The sequence below is a fragment of the Cetorhinus maximus genome, chromosome 21 (genome assembly GCF_964194155.1).
Source record: "Cetorhinus maximus chromosome 21, sCetMax3.hap1.1, whole genome shotgun sequence".
NCBI lineage: Eukaryota > Metazoa > Chordata > Chondrichthyes > Lamniformes > Cetorhinidae > Cetorhinus > Cetorhinus maximus.
Genome location: NC_135899.1, coordinates 56,422,154 through 56,447,436, shown reverse-complemented (window position 1 = coordinate 56,447,436; position 25,283 = coordinate 56,422,154). Strand labels below are relative to the sequence as shown.

Here is a 25,283-nt window from a genome sequence, read left to right as displayed (position 1 = left end):
GGGATTCCCAGCCACTAGGATGTACAGACCTAGACAAATCATACTGAAATATCTCTTGGGAGTTATGCATAAGGAAGCTCTCTTTGGTTCAAAGAGAGAAGTGTTGGAACAGCTTTGCACAATCCTACAGAGAGAATTACAATCTTCCTCCAGAACAGTAAGGAATTATTCCATGCCAATTGGCTCATTCCAAAGGGTGTCAAGTGACTTCGACCAGATCAATCAGATCTCAGTTCAAATTTGCGTAAGGCAAGTAATTAATGCCATTCATGTATGTAATTACAACTGACATAGGAAGAAAACAAATGAGCCCCTACTGTCAATCCATATCATTGTGTTGGGAGAAAATGACTAATGACCAACTTTGTGGATGACTGCAGGCACAAGCTCCTGCATGTCAACGCTCCATAGGCAAGGAGAAACGCTGATTCTTTCATCATACGGCAGTCCAGTGTCGGAATCAAACATAAGATATTAACTGGCCTCTCTGAGACCAAATAAACTCATCAGAGAGCATTTCAATAATGTCTGATCATATTATAGGCACCGTACACAAAATAATATTAAAGATAGCATAATTTAACTCCACCCCCAGAACACTAAAAGTAGAAGACCAATGGGGGGTTCAATGTCCATTAATTTCCTTTTTAGTTTCAGTACATATATATCTAATAATAAGAACATAAGGACATAAGAAATAGGAACAGCAATAGACCATTCGGCCCTTCGAGCCTGCTCCACCATTCAATAAGATCATGGCTGATCTTCTTGTGTTTTGATTTCCACATTCCATCTAACCTCGATAACCTTTGATTCCCTTGCCTAACAAGAATCTATCCACCTCTGCCTTAAAAGTATTCAGTGACCCCGCCTCTACCGTCTTCTGAGGCAGAGAGTTCCAAAGTTGAATAACCCTCTGAGAGAAAAAAATTCTCCTCATCTCTGTCGGAAAAGAGCAACCCCTAATTTTAAGATAGTGCCCCCTAGTTCTGGACTCACTCACAACAGGAAGCATCCTTTCGACTTTCACCTTTGAGTCATGGGGAGGATCTTCTGGCCGGTGAGCAGGGGCACGGCCCGCTCGCCGACGCGTAAAATGATGCGGGATGACGTCAGGCGGAACCCCTGACGTCACCCCGCATCATTTCCATTTTCAAGTCGGCAGGGGCTCAGCCGAATCAGCTGCGCGCCCGCCGACCTGTCAACAGCCTATTGAGGCCATTTAAAAAGTACTTAACATCATTAATAGACCTGCCTGTCCAAACTTAGGGAGCCCTGGCGGGCTTAAGAGAAAGCATTAAACCTCATCCACAGGTGCGATGAGTCCTCATGAGGGTTTTTAAATATTTAATAAAGGTCTCAGTAAAAGTGATGGACATGTCCCAACTCATGTGACAGTGTCAGGGAAATTTTGAAATCATTTTTCAACATTTTTAAATTTGGAGCCAATCTCCCTGAGGTAGCACTTAGCCTCAGGGAGATCAGTGCGCTCTTTCACACGCATGCGCGAAAGAGTGCACTCCCGGCTGAGGGAAGTCCCCCCCGCCCACACAGGGAGCGCTTTCTGGTGGACTTCACACTGGGCAGGCCTTAATTGGCCTGCTCACGTAAAATGGCCCACAATTGGGGGCGCCGATCTGAGGCATGCCTGCCCGCGCCCGCTTCTGTACTTCCCCCCTAACGGGGGGAAAATTTTTCCCATAGAGTCATAGAGGTCTACAGCAAAGAAAAAGGCCCTTCGGCCCATCAAGCCTGCGCTGGTCAAACAAGTACCTAACTGTTCTAATCCCATTTTCCAGCACTAGGCCCATAGTCTTGTATGCCATGGCATCACAAGTGCACATCCAAATACTTCTTAAATGTTATGAGGGTATCTGCCTCTGCCACCCTTTCAGGCAGTGAGTTCCAGATTCCCACCACCCTCTGGGTGAAAAACTTCTTCCTCACATCCCCTCTAAACCTCCTGCCCCTTACCTTAAAACTATGCTCCCTGGTTATTGATCCCTCCACCAAGGGGAAAAGTTCCTTCCTGTCTATCTATCCCTATCTATGCCCCTCAGAATTTTATACACCTCAATCACATCTCCTCTGCTCCAGGAATAATAATCTCAGTCTATCCAATCTCTCCTCATAACTAAAACTCTCCAACTCTAGGCAACATCCTGGTAAATCTCCTCTGCACTCTCTCTAGTGCAATCACATCCTTCCTATAATACGGATTCCAGAACTGCATGCAATACTCTAGCTGTGGCCTAACCAGTGTTTTATACAGTTCCAGCATAACCTCCCTGCTCTTATATTCTATGCCTCGGCTAATAAAGGCAAGTATCCCATATACCTTCTTAACCACCTTATCTGTCCCGCTGCCTTAAGGGTCCCGTGGACATGCACACCAAGGTCCCTCCGATCCTCGGTGCTTCTCAGGGTCCTACCATTCATCCTGTATTCCTGTGCCTTGTTTGTCCTGTCCAAGTGCATCACCTCACACTTATCCAGATTAAATTCCATTTGCCACTGATGAGCCCATCTGACCAGCCCGCCTATATCCTCCTGTAATCTAAGGCTATCCTCCTCACTATTTACCACCCCACCAATTTTTGTGTCATCCGCGAACTTACTGATCAACCCTTCTACATTCAAGTCTAAATCATTTATATATACCACAAACAGCAAGGGACCCAACACCGATCCCTGTGGAACCCCACTGGACACAGGCATCCAGTCACAAAAACACCCCTCGACCATCACCCTCTGCTTCCTGCCACTCAGCCAATTCTGGATCTAATTTTCCAAATTGCCTTGGATCCCATGGGCTCTTACCTTCATTATGAGCCTCCCATGTGGGACCTTATCAAAAGCCTTGCTGAAGTCCAAGTAGACCATGTCAAATGCATTGCCCTCATCTACACACCTGGTCACCTCTTCGAAAAATTCAATCAAATTGGTCAGACATGACCTCCCCTTAACAAAACCATGCTGACTGTCCTTGATTAATCCCTGTCTCTCCAAGTGTAGATTAATTCTGTCCCTCAGGATTGCTTCCAGTAGTTTCCCCGCCACTGAGGTTAGACTGACTGGCCTGTAGTTCCCTAGTTTGTCCCTTCCTCCTTTCTTGAATAATGGTATCACATTGGCTGTCCTCCAGTCCTCTGGTACCTCTCCTGTGGCCAGGGAGGTATTGAAAATTATTGCCAGTGCCCCTACTATCTCCTCCCTTGCCTCATTCAACAGCCTGGGATACATTTCATCCGGGCCTAGAAATTTATCTACTTTTAAGCCTGCCAGACCACTTAGAACCTCCTCCCTTTCTATGCTATTTTCTTTAATTATATCACAGTCCTTCTGCTTGATTTCCATACCCACATCGTCCCTCTCACTTGTGAACACTGACACAAAGTATTAATTTCAAACACTACCTATATCTTCCAGCTCCACACACAAATTACCACTATGGTCCTTAATGGGCCCTACTCTTTCCCTAGTTATCCTCTTAGTCTTTACGTATTTGTAAAATAACTTTGGATTTTCCTTTATTTTACCTGCCAATGTTTTTTCATGCCCCCTTTTTGCTCTCCTAATTTCCATTTTAGGTTCTCCCCTACACATTCTATAATCCTCTAGGGCTTCCGCTGTTTTGAACCCTCAGTATCTGCCATAAGCCTCCCCTTTTTATCTTTATCCAATCCTGTATATCCCTTGACATCAAGGGTTCCCTGGATTTGTTGGTCCCACCCTTTATCTTTACTGGAATATGTTGGCCCTCTACTGTCCCTATTTCCTTCTTGAATGAATCCCATTGCTCTGACACAGATTTACCTAAATGTAGCTGCTCCGAGTCGTCTCTGGCCAAATTATATCTGATCTTATTAAAATTGGCCTTCCCCCAATTTAGAACTCTGATTTCTTGCCCATCCTTGTCGTTTTCCATAATAACCTTGAATCTAACAGAGTTATGATCACTATCTGCACAATGCTCCCCCACTGATACCTCTACCACTTGCCTGGTTTCATTCCCTAAAATTAAGTCCAGGACTGCCCCCTCTCTTGTAGGACCTTCTACCTACTGGCTTAAAAAGCTCTCCTGGATGCATTTTAAGAATTCCGCTCCCTCTAAACCTATCACACTATGACTAACCCAGTTAATGTTGGGGAAGTTGAAACCCCCCACTATTACTACCCTATTATTTTTACACTTCTCTGAAATTTGCCTACATATCTGCTCTTCTATTTCTCTATGATTGTTTGGGGGCCTATAGTACACTCCCAGCAATGTGATTGCTCCTTTTTTGTTTTTAAGTTCTACCCATATAGCTTCATTTGAGGAGCCTTCTAAGATGTCATCCCTCCTTACTGCTATAATTGGTTCCTTGATCAATATTGCGATACCCCCTCCTCTTTTACCTCCTTCCCTGTCTCGGCTGACGACCCTATATATTGGAACATTGAGCTGCCAATCCTGCCCTTCTATCAACCATGTCTCTGTGACAGCAATGACATCATACTTCCATGTGTTAATTTGTGCCCTCAGCTCATCTGCCTTATTCATCAGACTCCTTGAATTAAAATAAATACCATCCAACCTTTCCAAACTTCCTTGTGCCTTAACTGGCCTATAATTTCTATGTCTTCCAAGCTCACTTTCTCTCTCTTCTAATTTTGGCTGTGCATCTCCCCCTGCTGAATCTCCTCTCAAGATCCCATCCCCCTGCCAGGTTAGTTTAAACCCTCCCCCACAGCACTAGCAAACCTCCCCGCAAGGATGTTGGTCCCATTCTGGTTCAGGTGCAACCCGTCCGCCTTGTACAGGTCCCACCGCCCCCAGAAACCCTCCCAATGTCTCAGAAATCTAAAGCCCTCCCTCCTGCACCATCTCTCCAGCCACACATTCATCTGGACTAACCTCCTACTTCTGTACTCAACTAGGGTGTGGCACCAGAAGTAATCCAGAGATTACTACCTTTGAGGTCCTGTTTTTTTAATCTGCTTCCGAGCTCCCTAAATTCTGCTTGCAGGACCTCATCTCTCTTTCTACCTATGTCGTTGGCATCAATATGTACCACGATCTCTGTCTGTTTGCCCTCCCCCTTTAGAGTGCCCTACAGCCCATTCAGTGACATCCTTGACCCTGGCACCAGGGAGGCAATATACGATGGTGGAGTCATGTCTACGGCCGCAGAAACTCCTGTCTGTTCCACTTACTATCAAGTCTCCTACCACTATTGCTCTTCCCTTCTTTTTCCTCCCCCGCCCCCAGTGCAGCTGAGCCACTCACAGTGCCACTCACAGTGCCGCACTCCCCAGAGGAACCGTCACCCTCACCGTTTTCCAACACAGAAAAACGGTTCTTGAGTGAGATGCACCCTGGGGATTTCCTGACTACCTGCCTGAAACCTTTCTTCTGACTGATGGTCACCCATTCCCTCTCTGTCTGCACATCCGTAAACTGTGGGGTGACCACATCTAAAAATGTGCGATCCACGAAACTCTCAGCCTCGCAGATGCACCTCAGTGCCTTCAGCTGCCGTTCAAGCTCTGAAACTCGGAGCTCAAGTAGCTGCAGCTGGTAGCACTTCCTGCACACGTGTTCAGTCAGAGCACAAGGAGCATCTAGGACTTCCCACATGTTGCAGGCGGTACATAACACGGGACTGAGCTGCCCTGCCATGCCTCTAGTTGAAAAAAAAACCCTCACTTTAAGTTAAATACAGTAAAAAAAAATTAAATTATTTGTGTACTTTAAATAAAAACTAGAACTCTTACCTTTCCTTAGCTTAATCTATTTTAAACTGGAGAAAAACACTTACCCACTACTGACCAATCAGCTCTCATCTTTGTCTTGACGTCACTTTTTGAAGCTTTCCCGCACCCACGCTGGTTCTGATCTCTTCGCTGCTCTCTTGCACTGTCTTGTGATGTCACTCTTGTTATTTTCGACAAGAACTGACTGCAGGATACCCTTCCCAGGCTGTTTCATTGCGATGATGACTGCAGGACATCTTCCCAGACTGCTTCACTCTGATGCTGACTGCAGGACACTCTTCCCAGACTGCTTCACCACAATGATGACTGCAGGACCCTCTTCCTAGGCTGTTCTTGGATCTTGTCAAAGCTGTTCAGGATCTTGTATACTTCAGTCAAGTCACACCTCATCCTTCTAAACTCCAGTGGAAACAAGCCCGGTCTGTTCAATCTTTCCTCGTAAGACAGCCCATTCATTCCAAATATCAATCTAGTAAACCTCCTTTGAACCGCCTCCAATGCATTTACATCCTTCCTTCAATAAGGAGACCAAAACAGCACACAGTATCCAAGGTGTGGTCTCACCAATGCCCTGTATAACTGAAGCATAACATCCTTACTTTTATATTAAATCCCTCTTGTAATAATGGATAGCATTCCATTAGCCTTATTAATTACTTGCTGTACCTGCATACTAACTTTTTGTGACTCATGTACTAGAACACCTAGACCCCTCTGCACCTCAAAATTATGCAGCCCATTCTCACTTAAGTAATACTCTGTTTTTTGTTCTTCCTGCCAAAGTGAACAACTTCACACGTTCCCACATTAAATTCCATTTGCCAGATTTTTGCCTACTCACTCAACCTATCTATATGCATCTGTAACCTCTTCATGTCCTCTTCACAACATACTTTCCTACCTATCTTTGTGTTATCTTCAAATTTAGCTATCATGTCTTCACTCCTGTCATCCAAGTCATTGATGTAAATCGTAAAAAGTTGAGGACCCAGTACAGACCCCTGTGGGACTCTACTCATCACATCCTGCCAATCAGAAAAAGACCCATTTATGCATACTCCCTGCTTTCTGCCAGCCAGCCAATCTTCTATCTATGTTAATATGTTACCCACTACACCATACACTTTTATTTTCTGTAATAATCTTTGATGTGGCACCTTATCAAATGCCTTCTGGAAATCCAAGAAATCTACAGGCTCCCCTTTATCCACTGCGCATGTTACTTCTTCAAAAAACTCCAATAAGTTGGTTAAACATGATTTTCCTTTCACAAAACCATGCTGACTCTTCCCGATTGCCTTCAGCTCTTCTAAGTGCCCGGTTATAAACTCCTTATGATCGATTCTAATAACTTCCCCATGACAGACGTCAAGCTAACTGGCCTATAGTTTCCTGTTTTCTGCCTCCCTCCCTTCTTGAATAAACGAGTTATATTTGCTACTTTCCAATCTGATGGAACCTTTCCAGAATCTAATGAATTTTGGAAAATTAACACCAGCGCATTGACTACCTCATTAGCCACCTCTTTTAAGGCCCTAGGATGTAGTCCATCGGGACCCGGAGACTTTCCAGCCTGCATTTCCATCAATTTGCTCAGCACCGTTCCCCTAGTGATTTCAATTTCACCAAGTTCCTTTCTCCCGTTCACCTCGTGATTTGCAGCTATTACTGGAATTTTTTTGTATCCTCTATAGTGAACACAGAAGCAAAATATTTGTTCATTTCTTCCACCATTTCCTTATTATCTACTATTAACTCCCCACTGTCACTCTCTAGAGGACCAACACTCACTTTACTTACTCTTCTCCTTTTTAAATACCTGTAGAAACTCTTGCTATCCATTTATACCTTTCTAGCTAGCTTCCTCTCATACTCTAATTTCTTTCACCTGATTAACCTTTTAGCCATTCTCTGCCGTTCTTTATATTCTGTCCAATCATCTATCCTGCCACTCATCTTTACGGAGTTGTGTGCTTTTTTCCTTAAGTTTGATGCTTTCCTTAACATCTGTAGTTAACCACGGATGGTGGGTGCTCCCCTTAGAATTTTTCTTTATAGTAGGAATGTACTTATTCTGAATACTCTGAAATATCCCCTTAACTGTCTGCCACTGCTTCTGTATTGATCTATCCTCTAGCCTAGTTTCCCAGTTCACCAGCTAGCTCAGCTTTCATTCCCACATAGTTGCCCTTATTTATGTTTAAGATACTAGTATTAGATTCACTCTTCTCCCTTTCAAACTGGATGTAAAATTCAATCATATTGTGGTCACTACTACCGACGGGTGCCTTTACGCTGAGGTCATTAATTAACCCTGTCACAATACCAAATCTAATATAACCTGCTGCTTGGTTGGCTCTGGAACATGCTGGTCTAAGAAACTATCTTGAAAGCATTCTAAGAACTCCTCATCCAGGCTACTACTGTCAATCTGATTTTTCTAGTTTTATGTGTAGATTAAAATCACCCATGATTATTGACTTCCCTTTATCACAAGCACACAGTATTTTCTCTTGAATACTTTGTCCTACACTGTAGCTACTGTTAGGGGGCCTGTAGACCACTCCCATTAATGACATTTACCCCTTACTATTCCTCATCTCTACCCAAAGCGATTCTACATCCTGATCTCCCGAACCAAGGTCATCTCAATTGCACCAATGCCCTCTTTGATTAACAGTGCTACCCATGAACCTTTACCTAACTTCCTATTCTTCTTGAATGTCATGTATCCTTCAATATTAAGGACCCAATCATTGTCGTCCTGCAACCACGTCTCCGTAGTTGCTATCAGATCATATTTATTTACTTCAATGTGGGCCATCAATTCATTTACTTTGTTATGAATGCTATGTGCATTCAGATAGAGAGCCTTCAGTTTTGTCTTTTTGTTACCTTTGTAACATCTAGTCTTGACTGTTGATGTATTATTAGGTTTTTTCTCTCTGTCTCTTCTTGCCATTCTCTGACTCTCATTTCTCATATTAGTATTTTGCTCTCTTGTCTTGACTCTACATCTTGAATTGCTACCTCTACCCAAGCTTGATCCCTCAACCCTCTTGTTTAATTTAAAGCACTCTCTACTTCCCTAGCTATGCGGTTTGCGAGGACACAAATCCCAGCATGTTTCAGGTGTAAACGATCCCAACGGTACAGCCCCCACTTTCCCCAGTACTGATGGATGTGCCCCACAAACTGGAACCCACTTCTCCCACACCAGTCTTTGAGCCATGTCTCTTTAATCTTATTTGCCCTATGCCAATTTGCACGTGGCTCAGGTATTGCTTCTTACTTTGGTACCTAGCTCCTCATACTGACTTTGCAGAACCTCTTTCCTAGTTCTACCTATGTCATAGTACTTACATGGACCACGACAACTGGGTCCTCCCTCTCCCACTGCAGGATCCTCTCCAGACCTGAGCAAATGTCCCGAACCCTGGCAGGCAACATAGCCGTCTGGACTCTCGCTCTTTGCTGCAGAGAACAGTGTCAATGCCCCTCACTATACTGTCCCCGACTACCACTACATTCTTTTTTGCTCCCCTGCTTGAACGGCCTCTGATGATTTTATACACCTCAGCTAAATCTCCTCTCGGACTTTTCTGTTCAAAAGAAAACAATCCCAGCCTATCCAACCTTGCCTCATTGTTAAAATTCATTGTATGATTCCTCTCTTTGGTTTTTCCTCTCTAAGGTTTTCCTAATCTCTGTTGTATCAATTATTTCATCTATAATATCGGAATTCAATGAAGCAGTTGATAGAAATAAAATTCTGCTTCAATCTCTAATGATCCTAATGTTGGGAATGAACTGCTTTACTTGAGATGCCATGGCTTTCCAACACTATGTCAATGCCATCAATACATATTATGCTTGGGTAGCTCACTGAGATAATCTCCATTAACTGTTCTCCTGTTTAGGGGCAATGCTTATACAGTTCCTTTATTTTATTTTGAGAGCATTAGAACGTTGGCTAAAATTAAAATAAAACAATTGATTAAATTAAGAATTCACAGTTCCAGCAAAACTTCCTGCACACCACATGAATGGAACTCCCAAAAGGAGCTTTAAAGCACAAGGCAATATGGTAAGATTCATGTGTTTGGAATATGGATGGATTTTAATGCAGGTTAATAACCATTCAGCAGGTCAGAAACACAGAGAGAGAAAAAAAATGAATGCACCTCACTTAAGGGCAGGTATCATGATGAGTTTACACCATTCTTGTACATTGTCCTGAAGCACTTATGTTAGCATCAATTCAAAACAAGATCAACATCTCTCTACTGCAAAGCCTCCAGTTCAGTGATTCATCATTCTTCTCGTTTTATGTCTGCTTCATGGACATCCTTAAAATAGGTTTCTGGGTAAGGCATTTGTAAAGCATCAATCTAGACGAAACCTGACAGCTTCACCAAACATTTCTTTTCATTCATTGGAACATTCCTTGTTCCAGTCCTACTCAGGCCCCCTCCCACAACTCTTTCTCTGGTACATCGATGACTGCTTCAGTGCTGCTTCATGCTCTCGTCTGGATCTGGAAAAATTTTATTAATTTTGCTTCCAATTTCCACCCCTCCATCATTTTCACATGGTCCATCACTGACACTTCCCTTCCTTGACCTCAATTTCTGGTGATAAACTGTCCACCAATATTCAGTACAAGCCTACAGACTCCCACAGCTACCTCGACTACAGCTCCTCATACCCTACTTCCGGTAAGGACTCCATCCCATTCTCTCAGTTTCTTCGCCTCCGTTGCATCTGTTCTGATGATGCCACTTTCAAAAACAGTTCCTCTGACATGTCTTCCTTCTTCCTTAACCGAGGTTTTCCACTCACGGTGGTTGACAGGGCCCTCAACCGTGTCCAGCCCATCTCCCATGCATCTGCCCTCACACCTTCCTCTCCCTCCCAGAACCATGCTAGGGTCCCCCTTGTCCTCACTTATCACCCCACCAATCTCCACATTCAAAGAATCATCCTCCGCCATTTCTGCCAACTCCAGCATGATGCCACCACCAAACACATCTTCCCTTCACCCCCCACCGCCCCGGCAGCTTTCCACAGGTATCATTCCCTCCGGGACACCCTGGTTCACTCCTCCATCACCCCCTACACCTCAACCCCCTCCCACGGCACCTTCCCATGCAACCGCAGAAGGTGCAACACCTGCCCCTTTACTTCCCCCCCTTCTCACCGTCCAAGGGCCCAAACACACCTTTCAAGTGAAGCAGCACTTCACTTGCACTTCCCTCAATTTAGTCTATTGCATTCGTTGCTCCCAATGCGGTCTCCTCTACATTGGAGAGATCAAACGCAGACTGGGTGACCGCTTTGTGGAACACCTTCGGTCTGTCTGCAAGCATGACCCAGACCTCCCTGTCATTTGCCATTTCAACACACCACCCTGCTCTCATGCCCACATGTCCGTCCTTGGCCTGTTGCAATGTTCCAGTGAAGCTCAACGCAAACTGGAGAAACAGCACCTCATCTTCCGACTAGGCACTTTACAGTCTTCCAGACTTAACATTGAGTTCAACAATTTCAGATCATGCACTCTCTCCTCCATCCTCACCCCCTTTCTGATCCCCCTTTTTCCAATAATTTATAATTTTTTTCCAACTATATTTTTTTCTTTTCCCTCCTATTTTTAAATTTATTTCGAACTATTGTTTCATCTCCACCTTTTAGCCCATTTCGATCCCTTCCCCCCCACACCACTCCTACTAGGGCCATCTGCCACTAGCTTGCTTCCCTTAATGTCCCCATTAGCACATTCCTTAGCTAATATCACCCCTTTGTCCTTTTGTCTATGACATCTTTGGCAGTCTCTTCTTGGCCTCCACCTATCACTGGCCCCCTATCGAGCTCTCCTGTCCCACCCCCTTCTACCAGCTTATATTTCATCTCATTTCTATATGTCTTTGTTCTGATGAAGGGTCATACGGACTTGAAACGTCAACTGTATCCCTCTCCGCAGATGCTGTCAGACCTGCTGAGTTTTTCCAGGTATTTTTGTTTTTGTTCTAGATTTCCAGCATCCGCAGTATTTTGCTTTTATTTCTTTTCATTCATTGATGGTATGTGGACTTCACTGGCTGGGCCTGCATTTATTGCCCATCCGTAATTGCCCTTGAGAAGGTGGTGGTGCGCTGTATTCTTGAACCGCTGCAGTCCATGTGGTGTAGGTACACCCACAGTGCTATTAGGAAGGGAGTTCCAGGGTTTTTACCCAGTGACAGTGAAGGAACGGCGATGTATTTCCAAGTCAGGATGGTGAGTGGCTTGGAGGGGAACTTGCAGCTGGTGGTGTTCCCATATGTCTGAAGCACTTGTCCTTCTAGATGGTAGTGGTTGTGGGTTTGGAAATTGCTATCTAAGGTGGCTTGGTCCAAACACCACTGTTTGGACTTGGCTGTACATGAGTCCAGTTAATAGTAATTATCTCTAGGTAAATCCCAAATACTGAAGCAGTTTTTCTCTCTGTAACCCATTTCTTGAATAAATGTTGTTAGGGCTCTTTCTCACCATGAACTCCCCCATTTATTTATTTTACATACATTGGGGTGGCTTCCACAGAAGAAATTCCCACACGGGTTTCTACTCCATATTAATGGTGGCAATGGGCTTGAAGTGTTTACAACCTGTTTAAGGCTAATTGGTTTTTTTGTTTAATTCCTTTGTTAAATATCTGATTAAGTACAGTAACCAAGTCCATCACCAACAGAAGGGACTCATTTAATTTGTCAGACAAGCTTACTCATTACTAGGGATAAAATGCCCTCTGATCCGGAGAATAGTGCCAGCTGCATGATACAAAGGCACAGAGAGAGTTTTCATGGCTGATCTGGACAAATAATTTTCTGAACACAAATCAATGAAAGGAAGCAATAGTTGAGGTAGGAGTGAGCTCATGTACACAATTGAACTTCTCTATCCAACATACAGAAGCGTCATCATAAATACTGCAACTGAGGATTAGCAGACCCACCACCCCATCTTGATTCCCTCTCTATAGTTTTAAATTGAAGCATTAATTTATAAATGTCATGCTCCATACCTTCACACAATTTAGAATGATTTAAAACTTGTATATTTTTAAAGTTCTTTAGTCTGTATTTGTTACTTATCTCCTTTGTCTTTATTCTACCTCCCATTAGGACCATGTCCAGTCCCCTCTTTCTATCGTTCCACATCTGCCAATCATCTCTTCCTTTTCCATTGTGATCTTTCCCCACCGCCTCTCTCTTGATCTGCTGCAACTCACCACACTCTGCTCTTCCGCTTTTCACTGTGACCTTAAACTACAATATGTTATGATAGTAAATGCGCCAAATAGATAGCCACAGAAGAATAAACGTATTAGAGATGGTCTGACATCTGCTGCTGCTGTACATGGTATTATGGTATTCTCCATATTCTTCGCCTCTGTTCCTATAATGCACAAGTGCAAATGAGTCATCGTTTGCAAATGAGATACATCATCCATCTTCAGTTGTCTGTTTATTTGGTGCATTAGAAGCGGTCATCTCAGAAAAAGGCTTGTATTTCCCAGGGTTTGTCATTTGAAAATTAAAAGTTGTGGATTAATTTTTGATTCGGGCCCTCTGCTGATCTAATGTGCAGCCAACAAGATTAGTCCAATATGAGTCAGGACAAATGAAACTGCAAACATTTGCTGTCTAAAACTGGAATAGAAAAACGCAGCTGGCCCAACAGCAGATGTAGACAAAAGATAGGCTAATGTTTCTGGCAGAGCCACTTTGCCATCATTCTAGTTACTTTCACTGGTTTTGATGTTAATTTACCTTTACTCCTTACAAATAGAGAAGCTGGATTTGGCCTCAGCCTGATTGAAGTCCTAAAATAAAAGCAAAATGTAGCAGATGCTGGAAATCTGAAACAAAAACCGAAAGTGCTGGAAATACTCAGCACTCAAAAATCATATTCGACTCGAAACTTTAACTCTGTTTCTCTCTCCACAGTTGCTGCCAGACCTGCTGAGTATTTTCAGCACTTTCTGTGATTAAAATCCTGTCTGCTGCTGCAGGTCTTGAGGAATGAGCTCTGATTAAAGTGCTGCCTAATAGCATAAACCTGAGGCAGCTGAATTCCCCATTGCAGTGCTACCTCTGGACCATGGGTGGAACCCCCCAAATACATCTTTGACAGAAATCGTTCTTGTTCATTTATTTTTTTGAAAAATATACTTTATTCATAAAATATCTGAAAGAACATTACAAAACATTTCTAAATTGCCATCTTAAAAAGTGCAATCATATTCAACTTTTACACATGGATCACAAGGTGCTTCAATACAATCAATGGATATTACAATCATTTCAATATGGTCATTACAGACAGTCAGACAGTGCAATGGTGTTGGAGTTATTGACATACATCATGTTGCACCCTGCGGTACTTCAATACAATTATAATACATTTTGTATTCACTACATACATTCATTGTGAGCCGTGCAGCCCGAGGGGTCTATACCTTTCCCAGCCCCTAAGTGCACTATGGCAGAAAGGCCTTAGACAGCCACCTTTCCCCGTTGCGCCTTTGCGGTGGCTGCCCCAAGCTTTAGTGTGTCCCTCAGCACATAGCCCTGGACCTTGGAATGTGCCAGCCTGCAACGCTCAGTCGGGGACAACTCTTTGCACTGGAAGACCAGCAAGTTTCGGGCAGACCAAAGAGCATCTTTCACTGAGTTGGTGATCCTCCAGCTGCATTTGATGTTTGTCTCAGTGTGTGTACCTGGGAACAGCCCATAGAGCCCTGTGTCACAGCACTGCTTGGGGTGAGGTTTCCTAAACAAATGTAAAGGCCGCTTGGCCTTTGCGCTAGCCCGCCAACTGTTAGGTTGGATGGGCAGCGTAAATTTGAAGTTAATTAGCTTGTTAATGGCCTTAATAGACCTTCCAATTATTGGCGGGCGTGCAGCCGACTCCGGCGCATGCCCCATCGAACGAAATATTGCGCGAGTGCGCAATGACGTCGGGACTCATGCCCGATGTCATCGCACGTCATATTACGTTCATGCATGTTGGGCGCGCATCTGCACGCCGAAGGTAAAATTCTGGTCCATGTTGACTCTGCCTCGTTGTTTTATGATTTTCTAAATGTCCAGCTATTACCTCCTTCATAATGGGTTCTTGAATTTTCCTCATGATGGATGCAATTAAGAGGCTGCTTCCGTATTCACTGTCCAATTGAGGACAGCAGGCAGAAGAGCAAGACAGGAGGCCCAATCAGAGAACCTGCGGCACTGGGCACCCCTCCACCCCGCTCCCCGCCCACCCCCCCCCACTGCAGCCACAGAGGCTGCTGGACTTGCTGAGTAATTCCAGCATTTTCTGTTTTTATTTCAGATTTCCAGCATCTGCAGTATTTTGCTTTTGTGCTGGTTCGCTATCTCATGATTTACACTATTGCACAGAGTTAGATCCATCCCCTGGTGTGAACCCAGTCAAAATGCATTCTGTTGTATTGATGGTGACAGCAATGCCACAGATCTCTCCTTCAAAATAAAAGAGTGGCAAGTATTTTCCTCCACCCCACCCAATGAGAGTGGTGACCCCCTTATTGCAGCAGCACCTGTGTGCTTCTATCTATAAGTGTATTATGTATTTTGATGAGCTGACAAGTCTGTCATCACCATCTTTCGGTTAAGTATTCATCTCACTGTGAGTCATGGCATGTCTAGAACAGAACAGACCAGAAGTTGTGCTGCAGACCCATCCAGCTGGGCAAGGCAGTCAGGCTACATCTCAATGCTGTACTGTTTTGGCTGCAGCTTGTAAATCCTTCTTTGCACTGATGTTCTGCACTGCGTGTTACCAGGGAAGAGTTAATCTCAAGCAACTTGACAGTGTCCCTTCAGTTGTGCAGATCACTGGCACTCCTTTTAACTCTAAAAATAATTCCCAAAGTAAGCTGCCAATTTATTTTTTGCAGTACTTAAGAGTGTGCTTACTTTTCAAAACAGTCAAGAACCCACCTAGTTTTTCGAGACTTGAGCACAAAATCTTGGCTGGCACTCCAATGGAGTGCTGCATTGTCAGAGGTGCAGTCTTTCAAGTTAAATGTTAAACTGAGGCCATATGTGCCCTCTCAGCTTTAGATTTCTCGCCATAGTTCTCTGATTTTATTTGCCCTTTCCAAATGTTGAGCTATTTTTTCAGTTTATTTTTTGGTTTTACTGTGCCTACAGTGCAGTGCAACCTTCAATATGACCTGGAAGTTTTGTTCCCATGGCAAGTTATGTAAATTAATGAAACAACTAACCAGTCCCAATTTGTCCCTGATACAATCAGCAGGTATAACCTGTTCTACTATATGCAAATCTTGTTACCTGCAAGTTTTTAATTTCAAGCTTAATATGTTCTGACTTATTACTGCCTTTGTTTTTTGATTGCACAGCAAGCCCAGTCAAGGCGTTTTCGTCAACTTTAGCAAAGTGCTGATGATCCTCGAATAGCAAAGATTCCTTAAAGGGGAAGGCTTCTGGATTTCTAGAAACCCAAAGTAACCTTACATTAACATCTGAATCATTGATGGAAATCCAGCTCAAGTAATGAAATCCAGTAATCTCACCATCTGACACCGTTTGAGAAGGTTCTGAAACACAACTCATTCAATACAATATTTTGGCTCCATAACTCTGTCCTTTTAACCAATGGTGATGGTGTCTGCTTTGCACCCTGTTTCCAAATTGCCTGTGATACACCTTTTTCCTCTGTTCGTGAATGAGATTTTTTTTTCTAGTCCTTTATTTAGAAACTGTTATTCAATGAAAACATTACGTATAATACACGGGGTAGATTTTGCGACATGTCGCTATGTATTATGTATGGAAACTTAATCTAACATGCAAAGGGGCAGTGGTGTGCTCGGAGAGGTGGGTTGGCTGGCATCCAAATCCATAATCCCCACTGTACTGAGCCCCTGATTCCTAGTTCTAGTTTCCCCTGCAAATAGAAAAATCTTCTGTACATCTGCCGCATCAAATCCTTCAATAACCTTGAAGACCTCTTTCATGCCATCTCTCAATCTTCTCTTCTCATTCAATCTTTCCTGCTAGGTATAACCTCTCAGTTCTACCATCATTATAGTACATCTTTATTGCAGTTTTTCCAATGCCTCTATATCCTTTTTATAATGCAGACACCAGAACTGTTCACTCCAAGTGTGGTCTAACCAAGGTTGTTTGCAAGTTTAACATACTGCTCTGTTTTTCAATTCTATTTCTCGAGGTATAAACCCCAGTGCTTGGTTTGCTATTTTTTAATGTCCTTATTAATCTGCATTGCTACATTTAGCAATTTGTTTAACTATGCCCTGAGATTCCTTTGCTCGTCTACCCTATAGGCACTTATTTTCCAAATAGTATGTGGCTTTTATTCTTCCTACCAAAATGTACTATCTCACAGCATGTAATAGAGATGTTATCACAATTGCAATGGATTAATGTTATAAGAAACAAGTATGTGTTCAGTGTAAGACTGTCATGTACAATATAAATTTGTGTGTTTGTGTTTCATTTTTCAAGCAGTGAGTTGCATGAAAACAAGCTATTTTTGAACCAGAAATTTAGAGCTATATTTAAGGGAAGGCATCTGTTGTTGAATGGAACAACACCTTATGACAGACTAAATTAAAGGGGTATTGGTTCCATGAACCAATATTTGGGTAATCTGTCATCATTTGGTAAAAGACCAGTAGGTAGATTTGGGGACACGATTTTCAGAACATTTTCAGACAACGGTCACACTTTAAAAATGCCCAGAAAAGTGCGACTTTGAGGGTGGTAAGCGTTTTCAAATAGAATACCTTTCAAAGAGCTCTCGGAAGTCCTATATGAGGATTTAAGATGAATTTGTGCGGGCTTTCCGAACTCCGTTGTCGGTCTGAAATATCGGCCAGGGTCCAGACCGGTGGTAACCCTGGTTTAATAAACTTGGCGTGTGGCGAAAAGAACAGACAAAATGACAAAGTGTCAAATATATATATATATATATACATGTGTATTTATGAACAAAAAAAATCACAAAGTGTCACCTGGCGGTGTACTTGATGATGAAAAATAAAAATACAAAGTCTGTTCACAGGCACCTTTGGGGCGGGGGTGCCTGAGTCCCCTTGGGTTGCACACTATAGAGTGTTTGACATGGACAGAGTCAACACTGTGTGCGTGCCCAGAACCCTTTTGAACGCAGGCGACGCACGCCGGTCGGCATTTCCTCTCCGTGCGAGCGCCAACAGGTTGCTTCCGTTGTTTTACAAATAAGAAAATTGTATTTATGAGCAGCAAAAAAAAAAATCACAAAGTTTCACCTGGCGGTGTACTTGATGATGAGAAATAAAAATACAAAGCCTGTTCACAGGCACCTAGGGGGCGGGCGGGGTGCCTGAGTCCCCTTGGGTTGCACACTGTAGTGTTTGACATGGGAAGTGTCAGCACTGTGTGCGTGCCCAGAACCGATTTGAACGCAGGCGACGCACGGTTGCTGGCATTTCCTAGCCGTGCGAGCGCCAACATGTTGCTTCCGATGTTTTACAAATAAGAAAACTGTATTTATGAGCAAAGAAAATCACAAAGTGTCACCTGGCGGTGTACTTGATGATGAAAAATAAAAATACAAAAGAGATTGTGAAATGGATAATAACAACATCAACAGCTCACTTTACCTCACTCGAAATTTTTAATCCCATTGATCTCAATGGAAATAGAATTTGGGAGAGCTGTAAAATGGGTTAAAGCCAGAAAATGCTGGGAATACTCAGCGGGTCAAGCACAATTTGTGGAGAGAGAAGCAGAGTAATAATTCAGGTTGATGATCTTTCATCAGAACCGATGAAAAGTCTCAGACTTGAAACATTGGGCTGAATTTTCCAATGGGCACCTGGACCCTTCCTGGGTCTCGACACTGCTGGTGGCTGACATCCACACCCACCCCAAGCATATTCTTATGGGAGATGATAAGAAATAGGAGCAGGAGTAGGCCATTTGGCCCATCGGGCCTGCTCCATCATTCAATAAGATCATGGCTGGTCTGATTGTGATCTTAACTCCATTTTCTCGCCTTTCTCCCCATAACCCTCAACTCTCTTGTCAATCAAAAATCTACCTAATTCAGCCTTGAACATATTCCATGACCCAGCTCCACTTCTCTCTATGAAAGAGAATTCCAAAAGCTAACAACTCTTTGACAGAAGAAATTCTTCCTCAACTCCATTTTAAATGGGAGACCCCTTATTTTTTATGCTGTGCACCCTAGTTCTAGATTCTCCCATAAGAGGCAATATCCTCTCAGTAGCTACCTTGTCAAAACCCCTCAGAATCTTATGTTTCAATAAGATCACTTCTCATTCTTCTAAACTCCAATGAGTACAGGCCTAACTTGCTCAATCTTTCCTCATAGACAACCCTTTCATCGCAGCAATCAGCCCAGTGAACCTTCTCTGAAACTGCTCCCAATGCAAATATAGCGCTCCTTAATTAAAGAGACCAAAACTGTACAAAGAACTCCAGGTGCGGTCTCACCCTGTCCTGTACAGTCCTAGCAAGATTTTCCTACTTTTATGCTCCATTCCCCTGCAGTAAAGACCAGCATTCCATTTGCCTTTCTGATCATTTGCTGTACCTGCATGCTAACTTTTTGTGATTCATTTAGAAGGACACCCAGATCCCTCTGTACTGCAGCATTTTGCAGTCTTTCTCATTTTAAATAATATTCTGCTTTTCTATTCATCCTGTCAAAGTGGGCAACCCCACAATTTCCCACATACTCCATCTGCCATTTTTTTGCCCACACACTTAACCTATCTATATCCCTTTGCAGACTGTTTGTCGCCTCCTCACAACATGTTTTCCTACCTATCTTTGTACCATCATCAAATTTGGCTACAGTACAGTCTGTCCCTTCATCCAAGCCATTAATTCAGAGCCCCCAGCATTGATCCCTGCGGCGTTCCACTCAGTTTGCCAAATTGAAAATTACCCATTTATTCTGAGCCTGTTTCCTGTTAGTTAGCCAATCCTCTATCCATGCTAACATATCACCCCCAACACCATGAGCTCTTATCATCTGCAGTAACCTTTTATGTGGTACCTTATCAAATGCTTTTTGAAAATCCAAATACACTACATCTGCTGGTTCCCCTTCATCCACCTGGCTTGTTAGATCCTCAATGAGCCCTAATAAATTTGTCAAATAGAAATTTCCTTTTCACAAAACCATGTTCAGAGTTTTTCCCTCGTCAGGCGGGCTCGGCGGGAGCAGCTGGGGGCAGTCGGGAAGCTGCCCACCGCCCGCAATTGGCTCTGCAGCCCGGTTTCACGCGGGCGGGACAATTAAGGCCCGCCCTGCGTGGATCGCGAATGGCAGCGCTGAGCACTGTGCGGGTGGGGGGATGAGGGAGAGCCGGGCCTCGTGCGCAGTTTGTGCAAATAGCGCTTCAATCTCCCTGAGACACGGAGCTGCCTCAGGGAGATTGAAGCGCTTTTTAAAAAATTAATAAAGATAATAAAAATGTAATGAAACGTCCCCTCATGTGACTGTGTCACATGAGATGGGACATGTTTTTAATGTCGAAAGAAAGTTTTTATTTAATTTGTATTAGCTTTAGGAAAACCTCAACCCGCTCGTGGATGAGGCTTCCTAAAAAAATGTAAAGGCAGCGTAAATTTGAAGTTAATTAGCTTGTTAATGGCCTTAATAGGCCTTCCAGTTATCGGCGGGCGTGCAGCCGACTCCGGCACATGCCCCATCGGACGAAATATTGTGTGAGTGCGCAATGACGTCAGGACGCATGCCCGATGTCATCGCGCGTCATATTACGTTCATGCACGCCGAAGGTAAAATTCTGGTCCATGTTGACTCTGCCTCATTGTTTTATGATTTTCTAAATGTCCAGCTATTACCTCCTTAATAATGGGTTCTTGAATTTTCCTCATGATGGATGCAATTAAGAGGCTGCTTCCGTATTCACTGTCCAATTGAGGACAGCAGGCAGAAGAGCAAGACAGGAGGCCCAATCAGAGAACCTGCGGCACTGGGCACCCCTCCACCCCGCTCCCCGCCCACCCCCCCCCACTGCAGCCACAGAGGCTGCTGGACTTGCTGAGTAATTCCAGCATTTTCTGTTTTTATTTCAGATTTCCAGCATCTGCAGTATTTTGCTTTTGTGCTGGTTCGCTATCTCATGATTTACACTATTGCACAGAGTTAGATCCATCCCCTGGTGTGAACCCAGTCAAAATGCATTCTGTTGTATTGATGGTGACAGCAATGCCACAGATCTCTCCTTCAAAATAAAAGAGTGGCAAGTATTTTCCTCCACCCCACCCAATGAGAGTGGTGACCCCCTTATTGCAGCAGCACCTGTGTGCTTCTATCTATAAGTGTATTATGTATTTTGATGAGCTGACAAGTCTGTCATCACCATCTTTCGGTTAAGTATTCATCTCACTGTGAGTCATGGCATGTCTAGAACAGAACAGACCAGAAGTTGTGCTGCAGACCCATCCAGCTGGGCAAGGCAGTCAGGCTGCATCTCAATGCTGTACTGTTTTGGCTGCAGCTTGTAAATCCTTCTTTGCACTGATGTTCTGCACTGTGTGTTACCAGGGAAGAGTTAATCTCAAGCAACTTGACAGTGTCCCTTCAGTTGTGCAGATCACTGGCACTCCTTTTAACTCTAAAAATAATTCCCAAAGTAAGCTGCCAATTTATTTTTTGCAGTACTTAAGAGTGTGCTTACTTTTCAAAACAGTCAAGAACCCACGTAGACGCGCCTAGCTTTTCGAGACTTGAGCACAAAATCTCAGCTGGCACTCCAATGGAGTACTGAAGAAGTGCTGCATTGTCAGAGGTACAGCCTTTCAAGTTAAATGTCAAACTGAGGCCATATGTACCCTCTCAGCTGGACATAAGATATCCCACGGCACTATTTCAAATAACGGCAGAGGAAGTTGCTCTGGTGTTCTGGCCAATATATAACCGTTAACCAATATCATTAAAACGGATGATCCTGTCTTTAAGACCATAAGATGTAAGAGCATAAGTAGGCCATTCAGCCCATCGAGTCTGCTGCACTATTCGATGAGATCATTGCTGATCTGCTAATCTTCAACTCCACTTTTCTGTCTTTTCCCTATAACTCTTGATTCACCTACTGATTAAAAATCTGTCTACCTCAGCCTTAAATGTAGTTAACAACCCAACCTCTACAGCCCTCTGCGGTAACGAATTCCACAGATTCACTACCCTCTGAGAGAAGAAATTCTTCTTCATCTCTGTCTTAAATTGGTGACCTCTTACTCTGAGATTATGTCCTCTGGTCCGAGACTCTCCCACAAGGGGAAACAACCTCTCAGCATCTACCCTGTCAAGCCCACTAAGAATCTTATATATTTCAATAAGGTCACCTCTCATTCTTCTAAACTCCAATGAGTACAGGCTCAACCTACTCAATCTCTCCTCAAAGGAAAATCCCTCCATATCCGGGATCAACCTAGTGAACCTTCCCTGGACTGACTCCAATACCAGTATATCTTTCCTAAGATAAGGGGACCTAAACTGTTCACATTATTCTAGATGTCGTCTAACCAGTGCCTTGTATAGCTTAGCAAGACTTTTATTTTTATCACACACAACTTTTTAGTTCTGAAGAAGAGTCATTCAGACTCGAAGCATTAACTCTGTCTTTCTCTCCACAGATGCTGTCAGACCTGCTGTGTTTTTCCAGCAATTTTTGTTTTTGTTTCGTATTTCCAGCACCCACAGTATTTTGCTTTTATTTCCCTATTTTTATACTCTATTCCCTTTAAAATAAAGGCCTATTACCTGCTGAACTTGTATAATAACTTTTTGTGATTCATGTACGAGGACCCCCAAATCCCTCTGTGTTGCAACTTTCTGCAGTCTTTCTCCATTTAAATAATATTCAGCTCCTCTATTCTTCCTGCCAAAGTGCATCACCTCACATTTTTGCACATCATATCCCATATGCCAAGTTTTTGCCCATTCACTTAACCTGTCTATATCCCTCTGTAGACTCTTTGTGCCATTCTCACCGCTTGCCTTCCCACCTATTTTTGTGTTATCCGCAAAATCCGACGGCCTGGCGCTCCCTTGAGCGCTCACTGCCCAACAGCCCGGCACCCTCTCGGGCGCTCACCCTCTGATGGCCTGGCACATTGCTGTTCGTGGGATCTTGCTGTGCACAAGTTGGCTGCTGAATTTCCTGCACTGCAGCAATGACTACACTTTAAGAGTACTTCATTGAGTGTAAAGCACTTTGGGATGTCCTAAAGGTCATGAAAGACACTACAGAAGTGCCAATTTTTTCCCATTCTTTAGTAATCATTAGGGTTTGTGGATTTTCAAAAGTGACTTAGAGTTCAGTCCATATTGTACATTAATTTGCAAACAATAGATATTAAGAAGTTTTACATTTCATTCATCTAATGGGAAGCTCAGTAGATAGTGTATTACAGAAGTGTCAGTTTAGGCAAGCATTTTTATTTTCTACAGCATCAGAAATTTGCAATAAACAGAGCACTAAGTGGTTTCTTTGATTTGGTTCCATTTGATATGTTGCACAGTCCTTTGCAGTAGATCACCAACTTATCATTAAGGAAGGATTTATATAATCATAATATAATTTGTTTGCTTTTATATACAGAGTGTAATAGAAGGTTCTGGTACATACAACATTACTGTGGGGCTGAATACAGTACCGCCCACACTGTGTTGTAAGAAGGCACATGACCTAGACTTAGGGTCAGTGTGGTGTTTGCCAGAGACGTGATAAGACCTAGGATGGAGAGAGCTCCATGCCTGTACCTTTTACTGTATATTTGTATATAAGACTTGCTGTTAAAATACAGAAGGCTATGAAGACAAATAAGTAAAATAAATAAAACCAACAGTCTGTAACCAACACCATCTCAACAGAGGGGTATCAGGGAGATGTCAGAGTAGCTTCACCAAATGTAGAAACTATTCAAAACTTGGATGGATTTGGGTTTTTATGGAACACTAAAAGGTGCTGAGGGTAACAACACAGTAAATGAAGATCATGGAGAAAATCTAAATGAGGAGAGATTGCATATGGTTAGTAATAGCGGAGGATGAAGGAGGATTTAGAACTAAAGTGTAACCCAAACAAAGTAAATTTGTGTGTGAAAAAAAATTGAAGAATCCGGATTTTTACTGCTTCATGAAGACGATTCAGCAATATTCATTCGTGAAGATTTCTTCATTATTCTGAAGGTGTTTTTCAAAAATGATAGAATTAAGGATTGCTGGCTTTATAATCTTAATTTGTTATTTCCTTCCCGCTATTTCATTGCATCACTTGCATTCTTTGTGAATAATATTAACCCACTCACTAGGAACAAAGAGGAAGTCATTGCGTAACACCAGTGAACATATGATTCTGCGTGACAAAAACAGAAATACCTGGAAAAACTCAGCAGGTCTGGCAGCATCGGTGGAGAAGAAAAGAGTTGACGTTTCAAGTCCTCATGACCCTTCAGCAGAACTGAGTATAGTTAGGAGAGGGGTGAAATATAAGCTGGTTTAAGATGGGGGCGGGGGAGAAGTTGAGGGGGGGGGTGGTTGTAGGGACAAGCAAGCAGTGATAGGAGCAGATAATCAAAAGATTTCACAGACAAAAGGATCAAAGAGGTGTTGAAGGTGGTGATATTATCTAAGAAAATGTGCTAATTAAGAATGGATGGCAGGATACTCAAGGTACAGCTCTAGTGGGGGTGGGGTGGGAAGACTGACAAGGTATTAGTTGTAGATTTAAAAATAATGGAAATAGGTGGGAAAAGAAAAATCTATATAAATTATTGAAAAAAACAAAAGGGAGGGGGAAGAAACGGGGTGGGGATGGGGGAGGGAGTTTAAGATCTAAAGTTGTTGAATTCAATATTGAGCCCGGAAGGCTGTAAAGTGCCTAGTCGGAAGATGAGGTGCTGTTCCTCCAGTTTGTGTTGGGCTTCACTGGAACAATGCAGCAAGCCAAGGACAGACATGTGGGCAAGAGAACAGGGTGGAGTGTTAAAATGGCAAGCGACAGGGAGGTTTGGGTCTTTCTTGCGGACAGACCGCAGGTGTTCTGCAAAGCGGTCGCCCAGTTTGCGTTTGGTCTCTCCAATGTAGAGGAGACCGCATTGGGAGCAACGAATGCAGTAGACTAAGTTAGGGGAAATGCAAGTGAAATGCTGCTTCACTTGAAAGGAGTGTTTGGACCCTTGGACGGTGAGGAGAGAGGAAGTGAAGGGGCAGGTGTTGCATCTTCTGTGTGGGCATGGGGAGGTGCCATAGGTGGGAGTTGAGGAGTAGGGGGTGATGGAGGATTGGACCAGGGTGTCCCGGAGGGAACGATCCCTATGGAATGCCGCCAGTTTTTTGTTTTTATCTATATGATTCTGCGTGTCTGTGTGTGGGGGTGGTGGGGTGGGGGCAAGGAGGGTGGGCTGCAGGAGTATGTAGCTGGAGGC

At 43.4% G+C, this 25,283-nt stretch overlaps 1 protein-coding gene across 1 annotated transcript in view; it reads left to right on the top strand.

Moving 5' to 3' along the window:
- LOC144695889 (uncharacterized) overlaps positions 1–17,446 on the top strand; it is a 58,356-nt gene extending 40,910 nt beyond the window's left edge. The window contains exon 9 of the mRNA XM_078566962.1: positions 16,187–17,446. Within this exon, the coding sequence (XP_078423088.1) occupies positions 16,187–16,244 (58 nt within the window). The 3' untranslated portion in view covers positions 16,245–17,446. The remainder of the gene's footprint in view (positions 1–16,186) is intronic.
- Positions 17,447–25,283: the final 7,837 nt, after the last annotated feature.